Source organism: Rhinolophus sinicus, chromosome 1, assembly GCF_057876585.1.
Source record: "Rhinolophus sinicus isolate RSI-liver-muscle chromosome 1, RSI-T2T, whole genome shotgun sequence".
Taxonomy (NCBI): Eukaryota; Metazoa; Chordata; class Mammalia; order Chiroptera; family Rhinolophidae; genus Rhinolophus; species Rhinolophus sinicus.
In genome coordinates, this window is record NC_142501.1 from 212,345,705 (window position 1) to 212,365,883 (window position 20,179).

The following is a 20,179-nucleotide window of genomic DNA, read 5'->3' on the forward strand; positions in this document are numbered from 1 at the left end:
TGTGGATGCCGTCTACACAGCTGGCCTCCAGGGCAGAGAAGCGGCAGGGCCTGGACCTGGACGCAGATGGAAGCTGTCCATTTCAGGAGGCTTTCTCTGCACCCCCAGGCCTGCTGGGGCCCCACTGCTCCACACGCTTCCAGATTCCAGCACCTCTTTCCCGGACTGATCACAATGTGTAATTACATATTTGTGCTATTATTTGTTGGTGGCCTGCACCCTAAACACACACTTCACGTAAGCGCCTTCAGGGCAGAGGCGACGTCTGGTTGTTTTCACCATTTTATCTCAAGTTCCTGACTGAAAATATTTGTTGGATGGATGGATGGATGGGTGGTATAAATGGATGGATGGCAGTTGGGTGAATGAATGAAGAAGTGAATGATGAATTTCTGTCAGTAGTGATCACGCAGGTCAGGGCCCTCCGAATGGAGACCCCTGGGTGGCTGAGCCATGGCTTGCGACAGAACCTGGGCTCCTCGCCAAGGTCTGGTCTTCTGACGGGCATCCCCGAATTCCTCTGGCCTCAGAGGCTGCCTCTCTGCTCCCGGCACCTTCCGTTGGGACAGCGCGTGCTTCTGGGTATTAATAGCGCTACTTAGCCTTCCATGTAATTAGACCAAAGCACAATCACAGAGACTTATTTTCCTGCAGAAATTGACTGCATTGCAATTGCTCCTTAATTTATGGTGCCCTGAAAAATTAATGGAGCTGAAATCTCAGTTCTTTTCCTTGGTTCTTTTCTGTGACTGTAGGAAAGAAAAAGGAGAGAAAAAAGACTTAGTTATGGTTGTAAAAGGAACGAGGAATTTGAGGAAATTAGTAACAATGACAACAGGGCTGTGGTTTTTTCAGGGCTCCCTAACCCCCAAGAGGCAGGACGGCTTTGGAGCAATGCTGCCTTAGGCTCTGGCAGACCTGCTGTACCAGGCAGGTCTCTGCTCCCGTGACACTGAGTGACACACAGGCCCTGCCTGTGGCACACAGTAACAAGCATTGTTTCTTGCTCCTGCTGGGTCTGGGGGTCGGCTGGGGGTCTGCCAGATTCTTCTGGGATTGACAAGACAGGGCTCCTGGCGACTGGGAGGGCTCAGGTCTCCGTATGTCTCTTATCCTGCAACCAGTGGTTACCAGGGACATGCTGCTCTTGTGGTGGAGGGCAGAGGCTCTGGGGGGCAGAGGACACCACACAAGCCCCTGTAGTGTGTCTGCTTTCACTGGGAATACATCACATCCCCTCACACCATTGGCCAGAGCAAGTCACATGCCAAACCCAGAGTCAGCAGGGGTGGGCATGAATATTCTACTCAGAGGACTTGCAGATTTATACAAAATCAAATGCCCTGTTTTCCTCCCAGATTCCTGCCCCTTCCTCGAGCAAACGGAGTATCCACCCACCTTCAGATTGCCCTGTCTCCTACGTTTAGTTCCCTCCTTTACTGTGGACAGTGAGAGCCTAAATGCAGTGGTTTCTCTCTCAAGGCTCAGCAAACCCCATTAGGCTCCTGGAATCAAAAGGAAGTGGGAGTCAGGCAGTCGCTCCCCACGGGACTGGGTGCTCTCTAACGTCTTGGGGGTGTGCAGGAGGGGGCTTCAGGCCGGACTTGCAAGGAGCCTCCCAGAAGCCCGTGGGGCTCTCCCACCTGGGGATCTTCTTCCTCTGCCTGTCAGGAAGGTGAGGAACCACTTACCAAGGTCAAGAGCACTCGGCTGTGCTGAGACCTGGGCCTCTGAACGTGCCACTGTTACATTGCCACACTGCCTGGCAACGTCTGCAAACTAGGCGTTGGACACGAGTGCAGAGTCCAGCTGCTGCCTCCTCCATCACCGTCCCTCCACCTTCCCAAGCTGGAGGTTGGATGCCAGAGCACGTCCCCCGTGCTGGCCAGCAAAAATGGCCAGAGGCACCAGGAACGCATCTCGATGTCACTTCCACCCTCCAGACCTCGCACGAGTGCATCCATCTGACCCAGAGCTCTAGTTGCAAGAGGAGTCTAAGCAAGGCTGGGTCTCAGCTTTGCAGCCTCTGCAGTACGAGGACCCTATGGTGAGGGAGGGAGGGCTTCTGCGTCCCAACCACTGCACCCGACGTGCACTGAACGCCAGGGCTGGATCGCAGTGCATCTGATAATCGTAGGAACCCCTGGCATGCGCTCCTGTGAATCCACATTCCCCTGACATCACGCTCGGCCTTTACCTTGGTTTCTCCTGCTCTGACTCCTGATTGCTCATGTGTGTGCCCTGGTACAGAGCCTCCCCTCCTTTCTTAGATAAGCAATCGACAGGCAATCAGCCCTTCTACAGGACGTCACTGTGCAGGTTTCAGCTGCAGTAACGGATGTCCCTGGTGTGTTTATTCTTATTTATTTGCCGGTGCTTGTCTTTTATTATGCAGAAACGTCGTGTTTCTGCAGCAATTGATGACGCATTATAAAATTACCTCCCAGGAGAACAAATTGGGGCGGCTTCGTAAAGTTCCAGGGCAGGCGTCATAAATGCAGGTGCCTCGCCGTGCTGGCCGTGATAATGCCACCATTAATGCGGAGGTTTTATTACCCGGCTCCCAAAAGCTGATGGCTACAGACTCATTTTTTTATTCACTTATTGCCTGAGGATATGGGCCGTGCTCTCCTGATTTGCAGATGGGTAAATTGAGATACGAGGTGGAACTGGCCCTGGCCTGTCTGGGTCACTCAGACGACCCAGAGAAAAGACTAGAGGGGATGGGTCATCCTCCCTGGGGGGACTCCTCAGCCATCAGTACATTACGCCCGGGTCTACAAGATGGGACTTGCTGCTGTAAGCAAACACTGTGTGACCTTGAGCAACTTACTTAACCTTTCTGAGTTTCAATTCTTCCATCTGTAAAGGGGAGAAATTACCTATCTTATGGGTGTGTGTGTGTGTGTGTGTGTGTGTGTGTTAAATAAAGTAGCTTTTAATAAGCTCTTAGCTCAGTGCCTGGCTCCATGAAAGGCCACAGCTGCTACCAGGCTTTGCCATTGGGGCCCTAATGAAAATTCAGTACAACCAGTTGCTCAATTCACAGATAATTATTGAGCATCTACTGCATACATACCAGGCACGAATGCACCTGCTCAGTAAGATAGATGAGTTCCAGGCCCTCCCGGGAGCTTACGTTCTAAAGGATGAAAACTTTCCAAAAAGCCCTTTTTAAATATGAAAGGTGATGATTTCTGACCATGTGCCCTAGAGCAGGTGTCAGCAGACAATGGCCCGCCACCTGCTTTCGTGAATAAAGTTTTATTGGCACGCAGCCACGCCCACTTGTTACGTGCTGTCTCTGGCAGCTTTCTGGCTCCGAAGGCAGAGCTGAGTGGCTGTCACAGAGACATTGTGGCCTGAAAAGCCGAAAGTATTGACTACCTGGTGCTTTGTAGAAAAGTTTGGCAGCCCCTGCCCTAGAGTCACGTTTGCTCACTCACTCAGCCTACCCAGCAGCCGTGGGCCCGGGCTAGGCTTGGTGACAGACAGGTCAGAGGAGGATGTGTGCCCTGAGCAGTACTGGCTCCCACAGAGAAGTAGGAAGCAAAACTGGGAGGCCTGCCTGGCTTCTCCCTGGACAACCTCTTCTCTCGGCTCCTACCAGCTGGCCTGGGGGCAGGAATGGCTCTTTGTGGAGCCCCCACACCCACCCTTCAGCCTCATGGGGCTTGGTCTGTACCCCCATGTGAGCTCAGGGCCTGCCCCAGCACGCGCTCAGCCAGGGCTGGACGAAACGCTTTCATCATGGAGGGGACCTCACCATCTCTCACGAGAGGCTCATTTCTCACATCCTGACCAAACTTTCCTTTCTCTTCTTTCTTCCTTCCAGCTCTACGTGTCATCTGACCTGGGGAAGAAGTGGACACTTCTGCAGGAGCGAGTGACCAAAGACCACGTGTTCTGGTGAGAGCACCTGGAAAGCGAGCCTCAGCCCCAAGGGCCCCCAGCTCTGGGCTCCCCGCTGCTGCTCTGTGCCCGCCCTGTACCTCCTCACCCCAGGGGATCTCCAGAGGGTTCTTCTGGTGTGTACCCTGGGCACAGGCTGTGCAGACAGCAGCACGCGCTTCTCGCTTGTGTTCTCCTGGGAGCCGCTCCACGAACTCTTGGAGCCGTATTGTGGTCTCTCTGTGCCAAGGAGGGAACTGATGCTCAGGAAACTCTTGTTTGATGAGGGAATGAGGCCCATGGAGGACAAGTACTTGCCAAGGTCGAGGTCGGGGTCAAGGTTCGGGGCAGGGCCTGCTCAGAGCCCACATTCTCCCCACCAGCCACGTGCCATCCAGCCTCCTGTTACCTGCCTTTGGAGATACGTGCAGCTACGTGGCGTTCTTTCTCCTCAATTGCTCTTTCTTATATGTACACACGCGCGTGCGCGCACACACACACACACACACACACACACACACACACACCCCTCCTTTGTGCAGCAACCCCCCCACCCTTCCTGACTGAAGGGCACAAGGCTGCAGGGAGCCTTTGTCTCCTCTCTGGAATGCTGGCTCCTGGGCTGCAGGCCTTTAGCTGTGGGGACAAGAGATGGCCTTCTTTCCACGTGTCCGTCCACGGGGGGCCGGTTCCTTCCTCAGAAACCAGAGTGCCGCCACCAATCACCGGCCTTGTCACTGGTGGCAACTGCTGGCCCCAAGGGCTCACGGAGGTGGGGAGGGTGCAAGGAGGTGGGAGTTCTGAGCCTTGCGGCTGGGGAAATGGCGGAGCCGGGAGCTCTGCCTTGTGGGGTCCAGTCCCAGCTCCAACCCTGTCCAGGCTCCCCGGAGACCTCTCCCACCGCCTGCAGATACTGAAAGGTAAATTGGCACTAATTCAAACATCTTATTAACTCAAGCAAATCAAATTCTGCCCCCATTTTCTCAAATGGCTCTGAGTTGTTATTCGGGAGAGAGAATCACAGCGGCCGCTGGGCCCTGTCTCTCCTGGAATGTGGTGACAGCGGTGATGGGCCTGTTGTAAGTGGTGAACGATGCCGTTTTGACAGCATTTCCAAGGGGCTCTTTGTCCTTGAATGAGCATCAGGAATTGCCCAAGACCCCTGTTCTGTCTGACACTGGGACTCGTGACTGTTTTTGAGGAGACAAACAAGTGAGCTCCGTCAGGGGCCCCTGGGTGGGGACCCCCCGTGTTCCCAGCCCCCAGGGAGCTCTGTCCACCGCCCTCCCCATTAGTGTCTCAGTGGCCCCGGAACAAAATCACAACTATGGCCGACCACCTGCCAGGCACAAACCAGCCTGAGGGTTTAAATCCTCGTCTGTAGAATCCACACAGAAGCCCCTGATTGTCACCCCTCATGTTACAGAGGGAGAAACTGAGGCTCAGATTGGCTAGGACCCTTGTCCTGGGTCACGCTGCCCAAAAGCAGCAGCCCCGGGCCATGGCCGCCTCTGCCTGTGGCCAGTGGCCATGCTGTTGGCCAGGCAGTCTGGCTGCGGCATTTCCACAGGCGTTTCTATGTTGCTTCTCCACTCAAGCTGAGCTCACCTAGGGAAGCCTCAGCCTTCCTCTTCTTGCAGCTGCAGGGCTGTCCAGTGTGGGCCAAGGGGCAGGACCTCTGAGGAGGTAGGCCACCCCCACAGGCGTGGTCGTGGTGACTGTGAGCGAATCAGAACTGCCCTTAGTATCCAAGAGATAAAAATCCATTGCTCACACTCCCAGAGCACTTGGCTCTTCCCAGAGATCTGCTTGCCCATGGGTCGTGTCATGTGACTGCTACTTCTAACTAGTGTTTGGAGCCAGGCCCGGGGCCGTCCCCAAATACCATCTTCAGGGAACCTGATGGACAGGCAGGTGCAGGGGGCAACACTGTCCTGCAGGGAGCCAGGCTCTAACTGCTATAAATGCAGTGTCTCTGGGCTTCCCAACCCGAGCACCAGGGTCTCTGGGTGGGGGCCAGGCCTCAGGCCTGCACTGCTCCCTTGCCCTTTCCAAGGCCTGAGCATGTCGGGAAATCACTGTGGGAGATGCTCTGATGGGGGAGTGAGAGAGTGACGGGAATGGGAGTGGTGAGCAGATGGAGTGTGGAGGGCAGGAGGGAAAGGAGAGAGTGACTGAGGGGATGAGTGACCAGGCTGATGTCGTCACTCCACCCTACAGATGACGGATTGTCAGACTAAAATTCCATCTGCCAGCTGAGGACCCATCAGTGAGATGGTGTGGACGGGGCCTGGCGTCCCTCGGGCCACACGTGCCCCGGGCACAGGCTGTGCAGAGAGCAGCATTCACTCTTCACTTGTGTTCTCGAGAGAACACATTGTTTCCTGGTAAAGGGAACAATGCCCGTCTTTGTCCAGAAAAGAGAGGAAAATGTCAGGCAGGAGACCTCCTTCCATAGAGCTTACAAATGGTCTATTCACAAAAGCCGAAATCAACACTTCACCTTGCAATCAAGACTCTGTGGAGGGTCAGAGTGACGGGGGCTGAAGCCCACGGCTTACACGTCAGTGTGCTGTGGGGATCCCACCCGCTCTGCCACCGAGTCGGGGGCCACGGCACGCAGACCCCCTCGTGGATTTCTCCTGTCCGCAGGGGCCACCTGTCCCCGGACAAGGTGAAGCCGAGGGGGACCCTGGTGTCAAGCCCATTGGGAGGCGGGTTGAGAACTGGAAGGGGCGGATTCGGGCCAGGGGGCTGTCCGTGATGGGACAGCTCATGTCAGGACGCTGTGGGGACACTGCAGGGAGGACAGCATGCCTGTCCTGGTGCTGAGTGACCTGGGAAGTGACCTCCACATCCTGACCCTCACTTTGCTCTTGGTCAGAGTCATGTCCAGGCAAGGGGTTGGTTCACTGAGTGGCTTTGTAATGGTCATATCGGCACGACTGTTTTCACCACAGATAGAATCAGCTCACCAGACGCAGGCATGACGCTCAGGAGAAGGCTGAGTAAATAGAGGTTTTAAAGGAAGTCGACATCGTAGAGAAAACCACAGTCCAGTTGACACATGACAGTAAAAAGTGGGAAACACGGGACCACCACTACCAAGTTTCCTTTCTGTTGAAAACTCTGCATGTCACCTCCTGGGTGCCAGGCCCTGTGTTGGGCGGCGCTGGGGTTCAGAGCGAAAGCAGTTGGCCCACCCCTGCTCCCCTGGAGGACACGGCCCATGGACCTGCGACCCTAGCAGGTCCCTGCCACCTCTTTCTTCTCGGGCCTCCTTGAATGCTCCATCGGCAGCCAGTCCCCACTGTTCCAGCCGCTGCCTGAGCCCTGACGAACAGCAGCGCAGAGGGGCCAGCGGCCGAGAGCAGTACCTTCCGCAGGGCACCCTTTGATGGGTGGCATTCCAGGAGCCACCAGGCAGGGAGAGGGACCTGGGGGAAGCCTGGCTCTGCCGCCTACAGCTCTGCACCCTGGGGGCAGCGGCTTCGCTCCTCTGAGCCTCAGTTTCCTACTTTGCAAAATGAGGGGGATATTCCCAGGCCTGCTTCTGCCTCTTAAGGTTATTTTGATCATAAAAAAAAAAAAAAAAAAAAAAAAAGACAAAACAAAACACACACAACTCATGTGAAAGTCTTTGTAAAGGAGAACGTCTTCTATAGAGAAGGCCACAGGAAGGCCCAGCAAACTCCACGCCCTGCCAGGCAGAAACCCCGGCTCCCTCCCACCCGCAGAGCGACTGTCCTTAGAACCCGGACGCCATGTGACTACGTGGGGTGCAGCACACGATGCGGGCTCCACACCCAGGGCTGGGGACCCCATTCCCACTCCAGCCTGACCCCGTTCCTTTCCAGGGCCGTGTCTGGGGTGGACGCTGACCCTGACCTGGTCCACATGGAGGTCCAGGACCTCGGAGGAGGTAAGCCGGGAGGGGGTGCAGCCGTTGTGCCCTGGGTCCTCGCCCCGCAGCCGGTGCACGATGTTCAGTGGCTCTTCCAGGGCTGCGGGCTCTGCACAGCTGACCTCGCCGTGGTCCAGTGGGCGTAATTTTAAATGTGCTTGTTTTCCAGCTGGAGATAATTTGAAGTCAGGGCGCTCCGCTCCAGTGGAAAAGTCTATTAAGAGACGATTTGTTCTGGGCCCTGAACATTGAGTGTTTCCCGCTCTCTGGCCCCCACCCCTAGCACTTGCTGAGTGCTTGACAGTGAGGGGTCCTCCGATGGCTTGCTCCTCGGTGGGGCAGGGGCTTCATGCCCTGCTGGGGACTCAGAGCTGAACAAGAAAGCCCCGCCCCTGCCTGTTGGGGTACAGCAGATGCAACCGGCCGTTGAACGAGCCGTGGGACCCCCGTGCTGCAGGGAGGGAAAGAGTGGAGGGGCCATCACCACTCGTGGCTCTGACCGCAACCCCTCCAGACACCCGGGACTGTGAGCCTCGTCCCGCGGTTTCTCTTGGAGTGAAAACCTCGGCTGGTTCACACTTAGCGTGGGAGCTGACAACAACAAGGAATGCATCCCCGGAGAGGACGAGTGTTGTGGATGGTAGATTAAAAGTCCTGCTGGGACAGAAACACCGGCTCAGCTCCCAGCCAGCCCTGTGCCAGCCACGTGAGCCGGGGCAAGCTTCCCCACCTCCCTGCACCTCGGTCCCTGCAACTGTGAAATGGGTCCGTACACACAGCACCTAGCACCAGCCTGCATGGGCGAGCGCTCTGTGGGCAGCAGCTGCTCTGGGGTCCCTGTCCCATTTCCGCACCCTCAGCTCTTCCCTGGATCCCTCACTGTCGGTCTGTCTGCTCCCGTCAGCCTCTCCTTAGGAAAAGCTGGCGGTGGGCATATGGCCATGCTTTAGACAAGGTGCCTCACCTCTTCCCTCAGCCTCAGCTGCTCACCTGTAAGGTGGGACCCCCAGTAGCTTCCTGAGGATCAAAGTGCTCATGGCAGTAGAGGGCTGGCACAGAGCCACCCCACGCAGCTGCAGGTGTGACCACAGGGCCCCTTGAAATTCCAACCCACCGAGGAACCCGCCACAGTGCTGCGGCCGGCACGCAGAGGGCGCCGGAATCCACTCGGCATCCAGTGGTCTGGCAGCCTGGCCCTGGCCCCCTCCCTCCCCCCCGCTGGACTCAGCACTGGAGAGGTCATGCGACTGGGGCTGGCTCTCGTCCCCTGCAGGGTTCCGCTACGTCACCTGCCAGATCCACAACTGCTCCGATCAGGCACTGACGGCACCCTTCGCCGGCCCGATTGACCACAGCTCCCTAACCATGCAGGACGATTACATCTTCTTTAAGGTACCGTTGCTTGTGGGGCACCTGGAAATTGGCAGTAGGTGACATGGAGTCTGAGCCGTTCTAGGGAACACGGAATCACTCAGCGGAGGCAGTGAGATGGCCCCTTGACTTGCAAGGGCTACTTAATTGCACTTTCCCCCCACCCCACCCCGTGGCCGTGGCTGCAGGCAACCCCAGAATGCCCCACAGAGCCAGAACCTTGACTCAAGACGCTGCCCGCTCCTCCTGCCTTCTGCTCCCCAGAAAACTCCCACAACTCGGGGCCCGCAGGCCCACAACCATTTTGCTCCATTTGGTCTGGGTGACTGTGGAACTGATGGGGGCTGAGACTGGTCATTGCTACTGGCTACCAGGCACCAGCTATCCACAGGGCAGCACTCATGCTCAGATCACAGCTGAGACCACCCTCAGGAACCATGCAGTCTGGCCATTCAGGAACTCCAGTGAAAAACGAACTGATCATACCACTTCTTGATTACTTCCACTGATGGGGAGCTCCCTCCTTTCAAAGCAGCCTATCCCTCTCCTGAATAGCTCAAACCTTAGATGTTCCTCCCACCTTGTTCCATAACTCAGATGCAAGGGAAAAAGGTGCTGAGAGAGCAGGAGGAAAGAGATTAGTTCTAACTGAAGGAGGTGGAAGAAGACTTCCCAGAGGAGGAGTGTTTGGTGTAGGGCTCTGAAGGATGAATAGAAGTCTGTCCATTTCAGGAGGAGCAGATATAAGCAAAGTAAAATGGCCTTTTCACCAGCTGGATACAATGTGTAGTTTTTCGTTCATGAGGCTCTGGCTTGACAGGAAACCTAGCCCCTCAAAAACATGTCTCTTGCCTCCTGTTAGGCCACCTCAGCCAACCAGACCAAATACTACGTCTCATATCGTCGCAATGAATTTGTCCTGATGAAGTTGCCAAAGTACGCATTGCCAAAGGTAAGAGTGGTTTCCTCGTCCCACCTGCCCCAGTGGCCACATCCTGGGTCTGCACTGACTCGTGGGACAACAGGACTTGTACTCAGGTGCTCAGTGTTCCCGTCAGGATGGATGCGAGCAAGTGTGTGCATGCTTGCTCTCACTGGTCTCCTCTCCCACCCTCCCCTCCAGCTTTGTGCTGACCTGGGGCCTCTGGCTCGCTCTTCCCGCTGCCTCGTCTGGCTTTCCTCAGAACTCCTGCACACGTGAGACTTCAGGAGAAAAGTCACTTACTAGGGACCCTCCAGGCTGCTCTAGGCCTCTGTTTCCTGCTTGCACCCCACCTTTCTCCTTCCTGACACCCAGGTGCTGGGGACCGCTCTGTCAGTTTCCTGCCCTCAGCTAGTTTTGAGAAGTGGGGGCAGTTTCTGTTTTATTCACCTCTGCATTCCAACTGCCTAGTTTGGCACCTGGCACATAGTAGGTTTTTAGTTAATGCTACTTCCTTCCCCTTGCCTGGACAGGCAAAAATGGGGACCTGGGGGCTGCCTAGACCTGCTCCTAGCCCTGCTTCAGGACTGAACTCCACGGCCCTCCCTGCTGACATGTGAGTCCCATTTTATAAGGGAGGCGATTGATGTTCAGAGAGGCTGAGTAAACTGTCTGAGGTCACACAGCGAGCTAGAAACCAAAGGAGGGCTCAAACCCAGACCTGGAAGTGTCTGACACCAGCCCCATGTGGCCTCCCCCTCCAGAGGCCATTGGATGGCCTGCTTCGCAGATCTCCACTCCACGTGCATGATTTTGGAGCCCAGCATACTGTGTGCCTCCCCTTGCATACGTATTTATTGAGCATCAAATACAAGCTAGAAACTGATGCTGTAGCTGTGAATCAGAGACCTCAGTTTCCTGTTCTTGGGGGTTTTAGAGAGGAAACCAGCAGAAAGTCAAGGTGCCGATATATAAAATAATCGCAAGTTGTGATTTGCATTATGAATGGAACGAAAGGCAGAGACAGACAGTGGTGGCGGGAGGGACGCTTCTCTGAGGGGGTAACTGGTCTGAAGCCCAAAGGTAGGAGGAGGGCTGGTCAGGTGGAAGGCAGTGCACGTGCAAAGGCCCTGGGGCAGGAGTGAGGCCTGGGAAGAGCAGAGAATAGGGGTGGGGGGGGAGGAGGCGGACGCTCCGGGCCCTGCAAGCCTGGGCACAGTGGATTGTGTGAAGTCCTCAGCTGTCCTGAGCTGCTGCTCTGGGCCCCGACAGATCCCACCTGAGCCTGAAATGGGAAAAGAACATGAGGCTTAAAAAAAAAAAAAAAAAAAAAAAAAATTAAAAAGAGGAAAGGAAAAGAAAGGAAAGAAAGAAAAGTATCAAGCTTAACAGATTAACTCCGGGCTTGGCTGAGTAAGTAAATTAAAAGCTAATGATTTCATTTAGGGCGAACGCTGGGGATAAGGGGACTTTCAGCTTCTGAGCAGCTTTTCCTTCCCCCCTGGGGCTGCAGCATCCGCGTCCTGTGTCCTGGGCCCTGTGTCCAGGTGTCGGGGTGGGAGGAGTTAGGGGGATCCCAGGGTCTCTCCCTGCTCCCTCTGGCATTGGGATGGGGGCACTGCGATTACTGCCCCTCTCCTGGGAGGGGGGGTTGGATCACAGCCAGGCTGTTTCTAAGGGGGTGCTAAGAAGCCTGCGGCCACAGGTCACGACCTCTGTGGACTTGGGTGCTGGGTGCACCTCCCCGGCCCTAGGAATCCCCCCTGCACATGAGATACATGAGATGGGAGTGCATGTTTCTCAGAGCCCTTGGTGGGGTTTGCAAGAAGCTCCCCTGCGTGAATCCTACTGCAGGCCCTTGAGAGTATATTAGCTGCTAGCTTCCTTCTTCCCCGTTTCTGCGGAAATTAGGGGCACGGAAAAGAATCATGAGGCTATGATAGAAGATACAGCCTCCACATCATAAGTGGGTGACAGAAAGGAGACACGTACATGCCCCTTGTGTCACTCAGTTTCATGGGAAGACCATGGACCCCTCAGATCCGTAGCATTTGCGTTGGCACTGAGTGTCCTTGCTTGGAGGCCTGTGCCCAGGACCCAGGGACAGGCAGCTGAGGGTGATGGGGGAATCGGGCTCCTCTTGGGGAACAGGCTGCCCTGCCCCCAAGCCCTGTGGGGTCCTCAGTACCACATCTCGCCTTGCTGAGAACTTTGCCCAGCCAGAGAGCGGGCCTCCTTCCTCTTCACCAAATTCAGGGGAAAGGCCAGACCCCAGTGTCTGCCACCAACAACTTGCAGATCCGGCTAATTGAATTTCCTACTCAGATTTTGTGCTTTTATGGTGAATTTGTAACTCCTGCCTGTTTCCTCCCCCTAAATCATCCTCACTTTTTTTTCTTTAATTACCTGAGTAACATCATGAAAACAATAGAATTCACCCGTAGCCTCCTTCCCGTCAACCAGGTCCCTGTTTGGTTTTTCCTTGCAGCAGTCACTGGCCACGTGCCAGGCAACGTTTACGTAGTATGTAGCTAAATCATGGCATGCTGCTTTCACATGACATTGTATCATGAGAATTTTTTCAGAATGATACATGATACCCACTTTAAATGACTGCAAAACTTTCAATTGAGGAGACGTACCTTGAGCCTAGTATTCAGACATTTGGTTTATTTCCATTTTTCATAATTATAAACAGCACGGCAATGAATATAATTGTGCCTGCGGGTAGTTCTTTTCATATTTTCTGAAGTTAAAGTCTAAGAACTTCCAGACAAAGGATATAAATATTAGTGTAGCACAATTCTGTTCTAAAAGGGTTCCACCTGCCACTGGCAAAGTTAGGGTACACTAGTCTCAACACAGCTTTGCCAAATTTTGTTGTTACACCATTTCTTTCTATGTTCCGTCTACTTTAAAAGGTGTAAGTGGTGTCATTCTCCTATTTTAGCTCATCTATATGTGAAAACTGTAAAGGGTGAACAGTTTTTACTAAATGTATCAGTATTCTTTGCATCAATTGTTTACTTGTAATGATTTTTTTAAAAAATAGTCATATTACCTAACCCCCCAGACAATAGTAAAGGCTATAAACAGACAATTTATATAAAATAAAATACAATTCATAGAGCTTAAGAATAAAGGTGGACGTGAGATCAGAGAACATGGGGGGTCAGAAGCAGCAGGAGTCCATCTTCTCACCTGGACAACAGTTGTTGCAGGGGCATGATCTGTCTGACAGAACTATTTTGGAAGTCTGGAGTCTACTCAAAGGCTTGCAGCTCTCAGGGGAATATTCGGAGGGTAAATCAGGTTAGTTTCCAGGATTTTAGCTGTTACCATGGTAGAGCTGCCCGTCCCCCACCCCGGCCCTGTGGCAGGCAGCTGTGCTCTTGTTCCCGGAGCAGGATGCTTGCAGAAGCCAGAGTGGGCATGAGGACCTTGTCCTCCAAATACTGGGAGTCTGTGCTCTGATTCTTGATTTGTGCTTTTGATGAGGAAGGGTTGCAGACATCCCCCCTGGCAGCCATCATTGCAACCACACCCAGCTGATGCAGCTTCCAAGGGATTTACATGGCCAAAGCCTGATTCCCCAATTTTATTTCCTTCTTTTCCCCTTTTGGGAGCCAGATACTCAAGGACTAGGACATTTGAAAGCTACCACATATGTGGAAGAATTTAGAAACCACCACGCATGCCCAGGGGAAAGTGCAGGCTCAGCAAGGCCTACGAAGAACCTAAGTTTGCACCTCAGGCTGATCCCTGATACAGAGACAGCCTACAACCATCACAAACAGAAACAAAAACTCAAAACTGCAAACACTGGGGAAGCGGGAAGAATCGGATTTCCAGTTACCACATTATTATATTGAAATGTCCAGTTTTCAACAACAACAACATCAAAAGTCATACGAAGAAAGTATGATCCATTTCAAGGAAAGAATAAACCAACCGAAATCGTCCCTGAGAACGAGCAGATGGCAGACCTACTAGACAAAGACTTTCATACAGCTGTCTTAAAGATGTTCAAAGAACTAAAGGAAAACATGAAGAAAGTCAAGAAAACAACATATGGACAAAATGGAAATATCGAAAAATAGGAGACATAGGAAGGACCCAAAAAGAAATTCTGGAGCTAAAAAGAGCAATAATTGAAATGGAAAAAAATTCACCAAAGGGACTCAAAAGCATATTGGAGTAGACAGAAGAAAGAATCAGAGAACTTGAATACAGGACAATTGAAATTATTGACTCCAAGGGACAGAAAGAAAAAAGATGTTAAAAGAAAGTGAACACCAGCTAAGGGACCTGTGGGACCCAAGTGGACCAACATACACACTGTGGGAGTCCCCGAGGAGAAAAGAGAGAAAGGGGCAGAGAGATTATTTAAAGAAAGAGTGGCCCAAACTTCCCCGCATTGATGAAAGGCATAAAGATAGGTGTCTTTAAAAAGCAATGAACTCCAAGTAACAGAAACACAACAGCCACACCGAGACATAATAGAATCAAACTGTTCTTGAAAGCAGCAAGAGAGAAGAAACTGGTCACGTGTAAGAGATCCTCAATAAGATATTTGCCAGATTTCTCATCAGAAACCTTGGCAGACAGAGTTGATGTATTCAAGGTGCTGAAACAACCTGGTGAAGGTGTTGGTTCATTAGGCTTTTGTGAATTGTATATAAAGACCTATGGAGAAATTTCCCTTGCCATGCTTATTAATAATTTTTTAAACTTTCCAATATGACTTCTTTAGAATGTATTCACTACAACTAATGGGACAATAACACAGATATCTGTGCCATTTCTACCTGCTTGCCTCTCCAGTCCTCCTTTCCAGGACAATCTCACTTCCTCATTCCTGAAGGTAACAGGGTAGAAGCTCTTAGAAACTTCTCCGTATTCATTCTGCCTCTTCATCTTAGTTTAAGAAACTCCAGATTTTAGCTGGCACATTGCTTACCAGCTAAAAGACTGCATTTCCCAGCTTCCCTTGCAGCTACACGTCGTCATGTTTCTAAACTCTGGCCAATGAGATGTAAGTGGAACGGTCACGTGGGATTCCTCAGCGCCTTCCTTTAAAGGCAAGCCTTTCTCTCCTTCATTCCTGCCTCCTTCCTGCTGCCTTGCATGTTGATCCGATGGCTGGAGCTCTAGCAATCACGTTGGGTCCTGAGGACGAGGACCATACCGTGGGACAGTCGGATGGTGACTTGGAAGGTGCCTGTGTCCCTGGTGACTTTGTAGAGCTTCCGTACGGGGCTGCCTACGTCTGGTCTTCTTTTACATACAGGACAAATGAGCCTCTTGTTTAAATCACTCGTCCCCCCCCCCCCCCCCCCAGTTTCTGTTACTTATAATCAAACCTAATTCAACCTGATAGCAAATACGGTGGAACCTCGGTTTTCGAACGTCTCTTTTGACGAACATTTCGGTTTACGAACGCCATAACATTTAAGGATCTATGATATCATTAGATAGTAAAATTCATGCTAAATTTGCGTTTTAGGGATTGATTTTAAAGGTCTGGAATGGATTAATCCATTTTGCATTACTTTCTATGGGGAAACCATGCCTCGGTTTTTGAACGTTTCAGAACTCAAATGGTCTTCCCGAACGATTACATTCGAAAACCGAGGTACCACTGTATTGGCAACCTCGGTGTTTCCTTCTACATGTCTCCAGATCATACAATACATACATATTACCACATATACAGATACGCAATTATTTTTCACATTCAATGTTTGAAAATGGAGTCCATAAGAATCTTGGCTTCTAATAGTTCTTTAAAAATAATAATAGCATAAATGCAAATTCAAACAAAAATTGCATATTATTTATCACGTTCTCATCGGCAAAGGTCTTTAAAAGACCATTCTGGATCCTGGCATTCACGAAATGAAATAAGTGCCCACTAGCCCTGCTGATGGGGAAGAATTCATACAAATTCTCAGGATAGTGACTGAACATCACGTAAGAAGAGCTGTAAAATGTTCCTGCTCTCCAGTGCAGCACTTCCACTTAGAATGTGAGTTCAGGACGTAACCGGAGAGGGCATGACCTGTGGGAATGCTGACGGCCGTTTTGCACAAAGTACAGGAGACACTAAAGGCTCACTGGTAGGGCAGCAGCAGGAAATGTGGTATGTCCACAAAAGGGAACGTCCTGCAGTCATTAAAAGTGGTGTTTATAGATAATGACAGAGGAAAATGCTCCCCATATAATATGGAAGAAAAAGCTACAAACCAAACATGAAAAACGTATGTGAATCACACTTGGGAAAAGCCCCGGGATAAACATTTTAAAATGTTAATTTCAGCTTTCTCTAGAGGTGGTGTTATAGGCAACTTTTAGTTGCTTTATACATTTTTCTTTATTTCCTAGATTATGGTAAACATGTACCCAATGTATTTACCTGGGTTATGCAAACATTTACCCGGGTGTGGAGAAGGAAAAGTCTGAATTAATGCAATAACAGTAAAGATTGAATGCTTACTGTGTGATGGAGGCAGGGCACACCTGAGCTTGGAACCACCTGACGGAGACCCAAGGAACACCTGCCCCTACCACCTACCAAGGCCCTGGTGGACACAGTGCAGTTTGGCCTGTGGCCGCAGGTGCAGAAATGGGTGTGGGGCAGAGAAGACCAATGATGACCAGGCTCCCCGAGCCAGGTTTCTCTCTCATGCATCCCTCAGACTCCCCACCACCCTACTGTCCCATGGGACCCACCAGGCCCTGCCTCCGCTCGCCTCTGCTATCCTTCCCTCGTCTCAGTTTCTTGGTTCCAGTCATTTCTGTGGGCTAGATTTCCGTCCATCCACAGAGGGTCTGCCTCACGCTGCTGGGTCCTATCTGATCGTGAGGTGCACAGTAGGTGCTTCACAACACGGCGTCTTTTCTCTGCAAAGCCACTTCTTTTGGCCTCACAACACAGGGGCTGGGCCAGGTAGGAGAGGAGGGGACCGTCACCAGCCTGTACCCTACCCAGGCAGCCACTTCTTCACTGTCACCAGAAGGTCATGTCCGACTGGACTGAATAGGGACTTAATCTGTTATTAGAGAGAGAGAGAGAGAGAGAGAGAGAGAGAGAGAGAAAGGACCTTGTCTGTGCCCTAACATCAGATGAGAAAATGTGAAGGGGGGCGCATCCCCAAACTACATCAGCCCGTGGCAGCGGGACAAGGGGACAGCCTCTGCAGGTGGTGACCGTGCTGCCCGCCTCCGCCATCCGTCTTCAGCTGCTGTATCTTGGCAGCTCTGTTGCCAGAAGAGCAATCAAAGTTTCAGAGTGATGGAAGGCAAAGTAATAGATGCTGGGGAATAAAAGCCTGCCATAGCCTCCAAATGGGCCTGTTCGGATGCCTTTTCACGTGGCTCCCAGCAGCACTTGGACAGAAAAGAAAAACGAGAAACCAAGCTTAGCCCTGGCTTTCTGTTTCTTCCTTCGTGTTTGCCCGGGTCTTGTTTTGCTTCTGAATTGTAAATCTGGAACTGAAACCCGACGTGCCTGCTGAGTCCACTCCGGCTGCCGGCCCTCATTCTCCCAGAGGGAAACTGAGGCTGGGAGGCTAAGCCCTTGCTGCTCCCCTCCTCAGGGCAGCCCTCCACCCCTCCACTGGGTGCGGAGCCTGGCCTCGGCTCCCACAGTGCCTTGGGCTGCCTGCTGCCTGCTGACCACCTGTGGGGGCCTTACTGGGTGTGCCGAGGGAGGGGGAGACCCATGGCCGCGGGCCAGCTGTCAGCGTGGGCAGGCAGGGAGGCGCTGTGGGTGGAGGGCAGCTCACGTACAGGCAGTGATGCGTCCTGGACGTGAGGCTGGACTGACTCAATCCATTCCTGCCTCCCAGTGGATGTTTCCACAGGGCGGAGACCATACACGGCTCCCTGCCAGTGCCCAGAACGGTGCCTGGCACACAGTAGGCACCTAGTGCATACGTGCTGAACTAACAGATGATTCGCCTGCTCCTCAGGATTGGATGGGAGAGGGTTCGGGGAGGAGAACCCCCTCCCCCTGCACCTCCCACAGGTGACCATCTGGGGCTGCATTCTGATGACCTGGGGGTGCCTGGAGGGGGAAGTCCTCCCCAGGCAGGGACAGGTGGGCAGACACCTGACGTGGGGCTGTGAGGAGGAGGCCTCGCTGAGCCACACCCTGTGCCCAGGACACCCCTCCTAAACCCAGCGTGGAGGGTCACACTGTCACCCCTTTTATTGGAGGTGGGATAATGGAGGCCCGGAGAGGTAAAGGGACTTGTCCAAGGCCTCAGAGCCGAGAGGGCAGAGCCAAGGTGGGAACCTGGGTCAGCCTGCGTCCGGCTGCAGCCTGCGCACGACCCGAGGCCTGCCCGTTCCCCAGGGCCAGCACCGCTCTGCCCCACCCCCGGCCACCTCTTACCCACACTGTCCCCCCCAGGACCTGCTGATCATCAGCACGGATGACAGCCAGGTGTTCGTGGCGGTGCAGGAGTGGTACCAGACGGACACCTACAACCTGTACCAGTCGGACCCGCGTGGTGTGCATTACGCCCTGGTGCTGGAGGACGTGCGCAGCTCCCGGCAGGCCGAGGAGGACGTGGTCATCGACATACTCGAGGTGGGACGCGTGTGGCACGGGGGGACCTGTGGAGCCCAGGGTGTGGGGGGGGCCAGGTCTCATCTCTGCTCCCCCCACATCCCCCCATACCTAAGGCTCTATCTCGGGATCTGCAACTGTTTCTGTAAAGGGCCTACTCGGGCCGAGAGGATACTATGTAGACACTTTTAAAGCAAGAGGAAACTTACTCTTTTTGAGAAAATTCAAAATACGATAATGGGGTACAGTTTTTGTAACGCAGATATATTAACGGGAAGCAGAGAGTTCTCTGGGGAGAGGACATTTGGCTGACTTGGGGTTCAGTGTTAGGACTCCCCACCACTGACTGATCGTGTATTGTATAAGCTACTCCTGGCCCGCTCGCCCTGCACAGAACCAGGCCTGATGACAGAGGCTGCCCCCCCTCCATCTCAGGCTCTCCGGGGTCCCTGCCGCCTGTTTTTTCTCTCCCTCTCCATCTGTCCCCTGCCCCTGGTCTCCTCTTCCCTCCCCCTCTGTCTGAGTATCTGGTGTTTGTCTGTCTGTCTGTCTCTCCCTCATCCCCCTCAGCTCCGGTCTCCTCCCAGCACCCTCCCCTGGGGACCTGCCCTGTCTGTCTCCCATTTAAGTCTCCGCTGGCTCTTGTCACATCACGTGACACCCAGGGGCTCGGAACCAGGGCTCCTGGCTCCCAGGCTGGCTCTCTCTACCTATGAGAAAGCCTGTGCCCAGCTTCCTTCTGTTCTTGGGTTCCACAAACATTGACCCCCACCTACAGCCGGCCCAGCCTGGACCAGGCGTGTCACGGTCACCTCCTCTGGTCCACTGCAGAGCCAGGGATGGGTGGTCCCTTAGCCCATTTGCAGGTAAGGAACCTGAGGCTCAGGAAAGGCAAGCAACCTGCCCAGACAGACCCAGAAGCACAAGGGAAAACCACAACCAGCCCACGTGTCGGCCCCAGGGCCACCTCCGTCCCCTTGGCCAGCACTGCCCCTCGCTCAGTCATTCACCCCAAGCTCCTCCCTCATGGCCTGCCTTTGGGGAGCCCCCGGCCACTGGGGACGCCTGCAAGTGGCCTGATGATTGCGGCATGTTTTGGTTATAAGTGCTGGATGGTGGGTGTTCCAGGTTCCTCAAGAGCACAGTGGCCGGCCCTCCCTGTGGGGCTGGGGAGCGTGTCCCCTGGGTGGCCCGCAAAGCCATGGGAAGACAGTGGGATTTATCAGCGTAGGAGGGGCCTCCAGGATAGGCTTGGCTGCAGCGTTCATCTCTCAGTTGTCAGCCGGGAGACATTTCCCCAAATAGTGAGCGTAATCAATTGTTTACAATGACAACCATTTGTCAGGGTTCACTTCCCGAGCTGGACAAGCAGATGAACCCCGGCCCAGGCTCATGGCTGTTAGCCGAAAGCTGCATCAGGTGGCCTCGTCCTGCCCGGCAGCCCTGCCCTCTAGGCCCTGTCCTGTGGGGCCTCCAGAGAGGCTGCTGGGTGCTCACAGGCCTGGCTCTGAAAGGT

General features: G+C 53.4%; 1 protein-coding gene across 3 annotated transcripts in view; it reads left to right on the plus strand.

Moving 5' to 3' along the window:
- SORCS2 (sortilin related VPS10 domain containing receptor 2) overlaps positions 1 to 20,179 on the plus strand; it is a 426,038-nt gene that overhangs the window by 365,768 nt on the left and 40,091 nt on the right. For all 3 annotated transcript variants that reach the window (XM_088793080.1, XM_019748208.3, XM_074320821.2), the window contains 5 exons: positions 3,836 to 3,909; positions 7,749 to 7,813; positions 9,069 to 9,187; positions 10,029 to 10,118; positions 18,505 to 18,684. In XM_088793080.1, the coding sequence (XP_088649206.1) occupies positions 3,836 to 3,909; positions 7,749 to 7,813; positions 9,069 to 9,187; positions 10,029 to 10,118; positions 18,505 to 18,684 (528 nt within the window). The remainder of the gene's footprint in view (positions 1 to 3,835; positions 3,910 to 7,748; positions 7,814 to 9,068; positions 9,188 to 10,028; positions 10,119 to 18,504; positions 18,685 to 20,179) is intronic.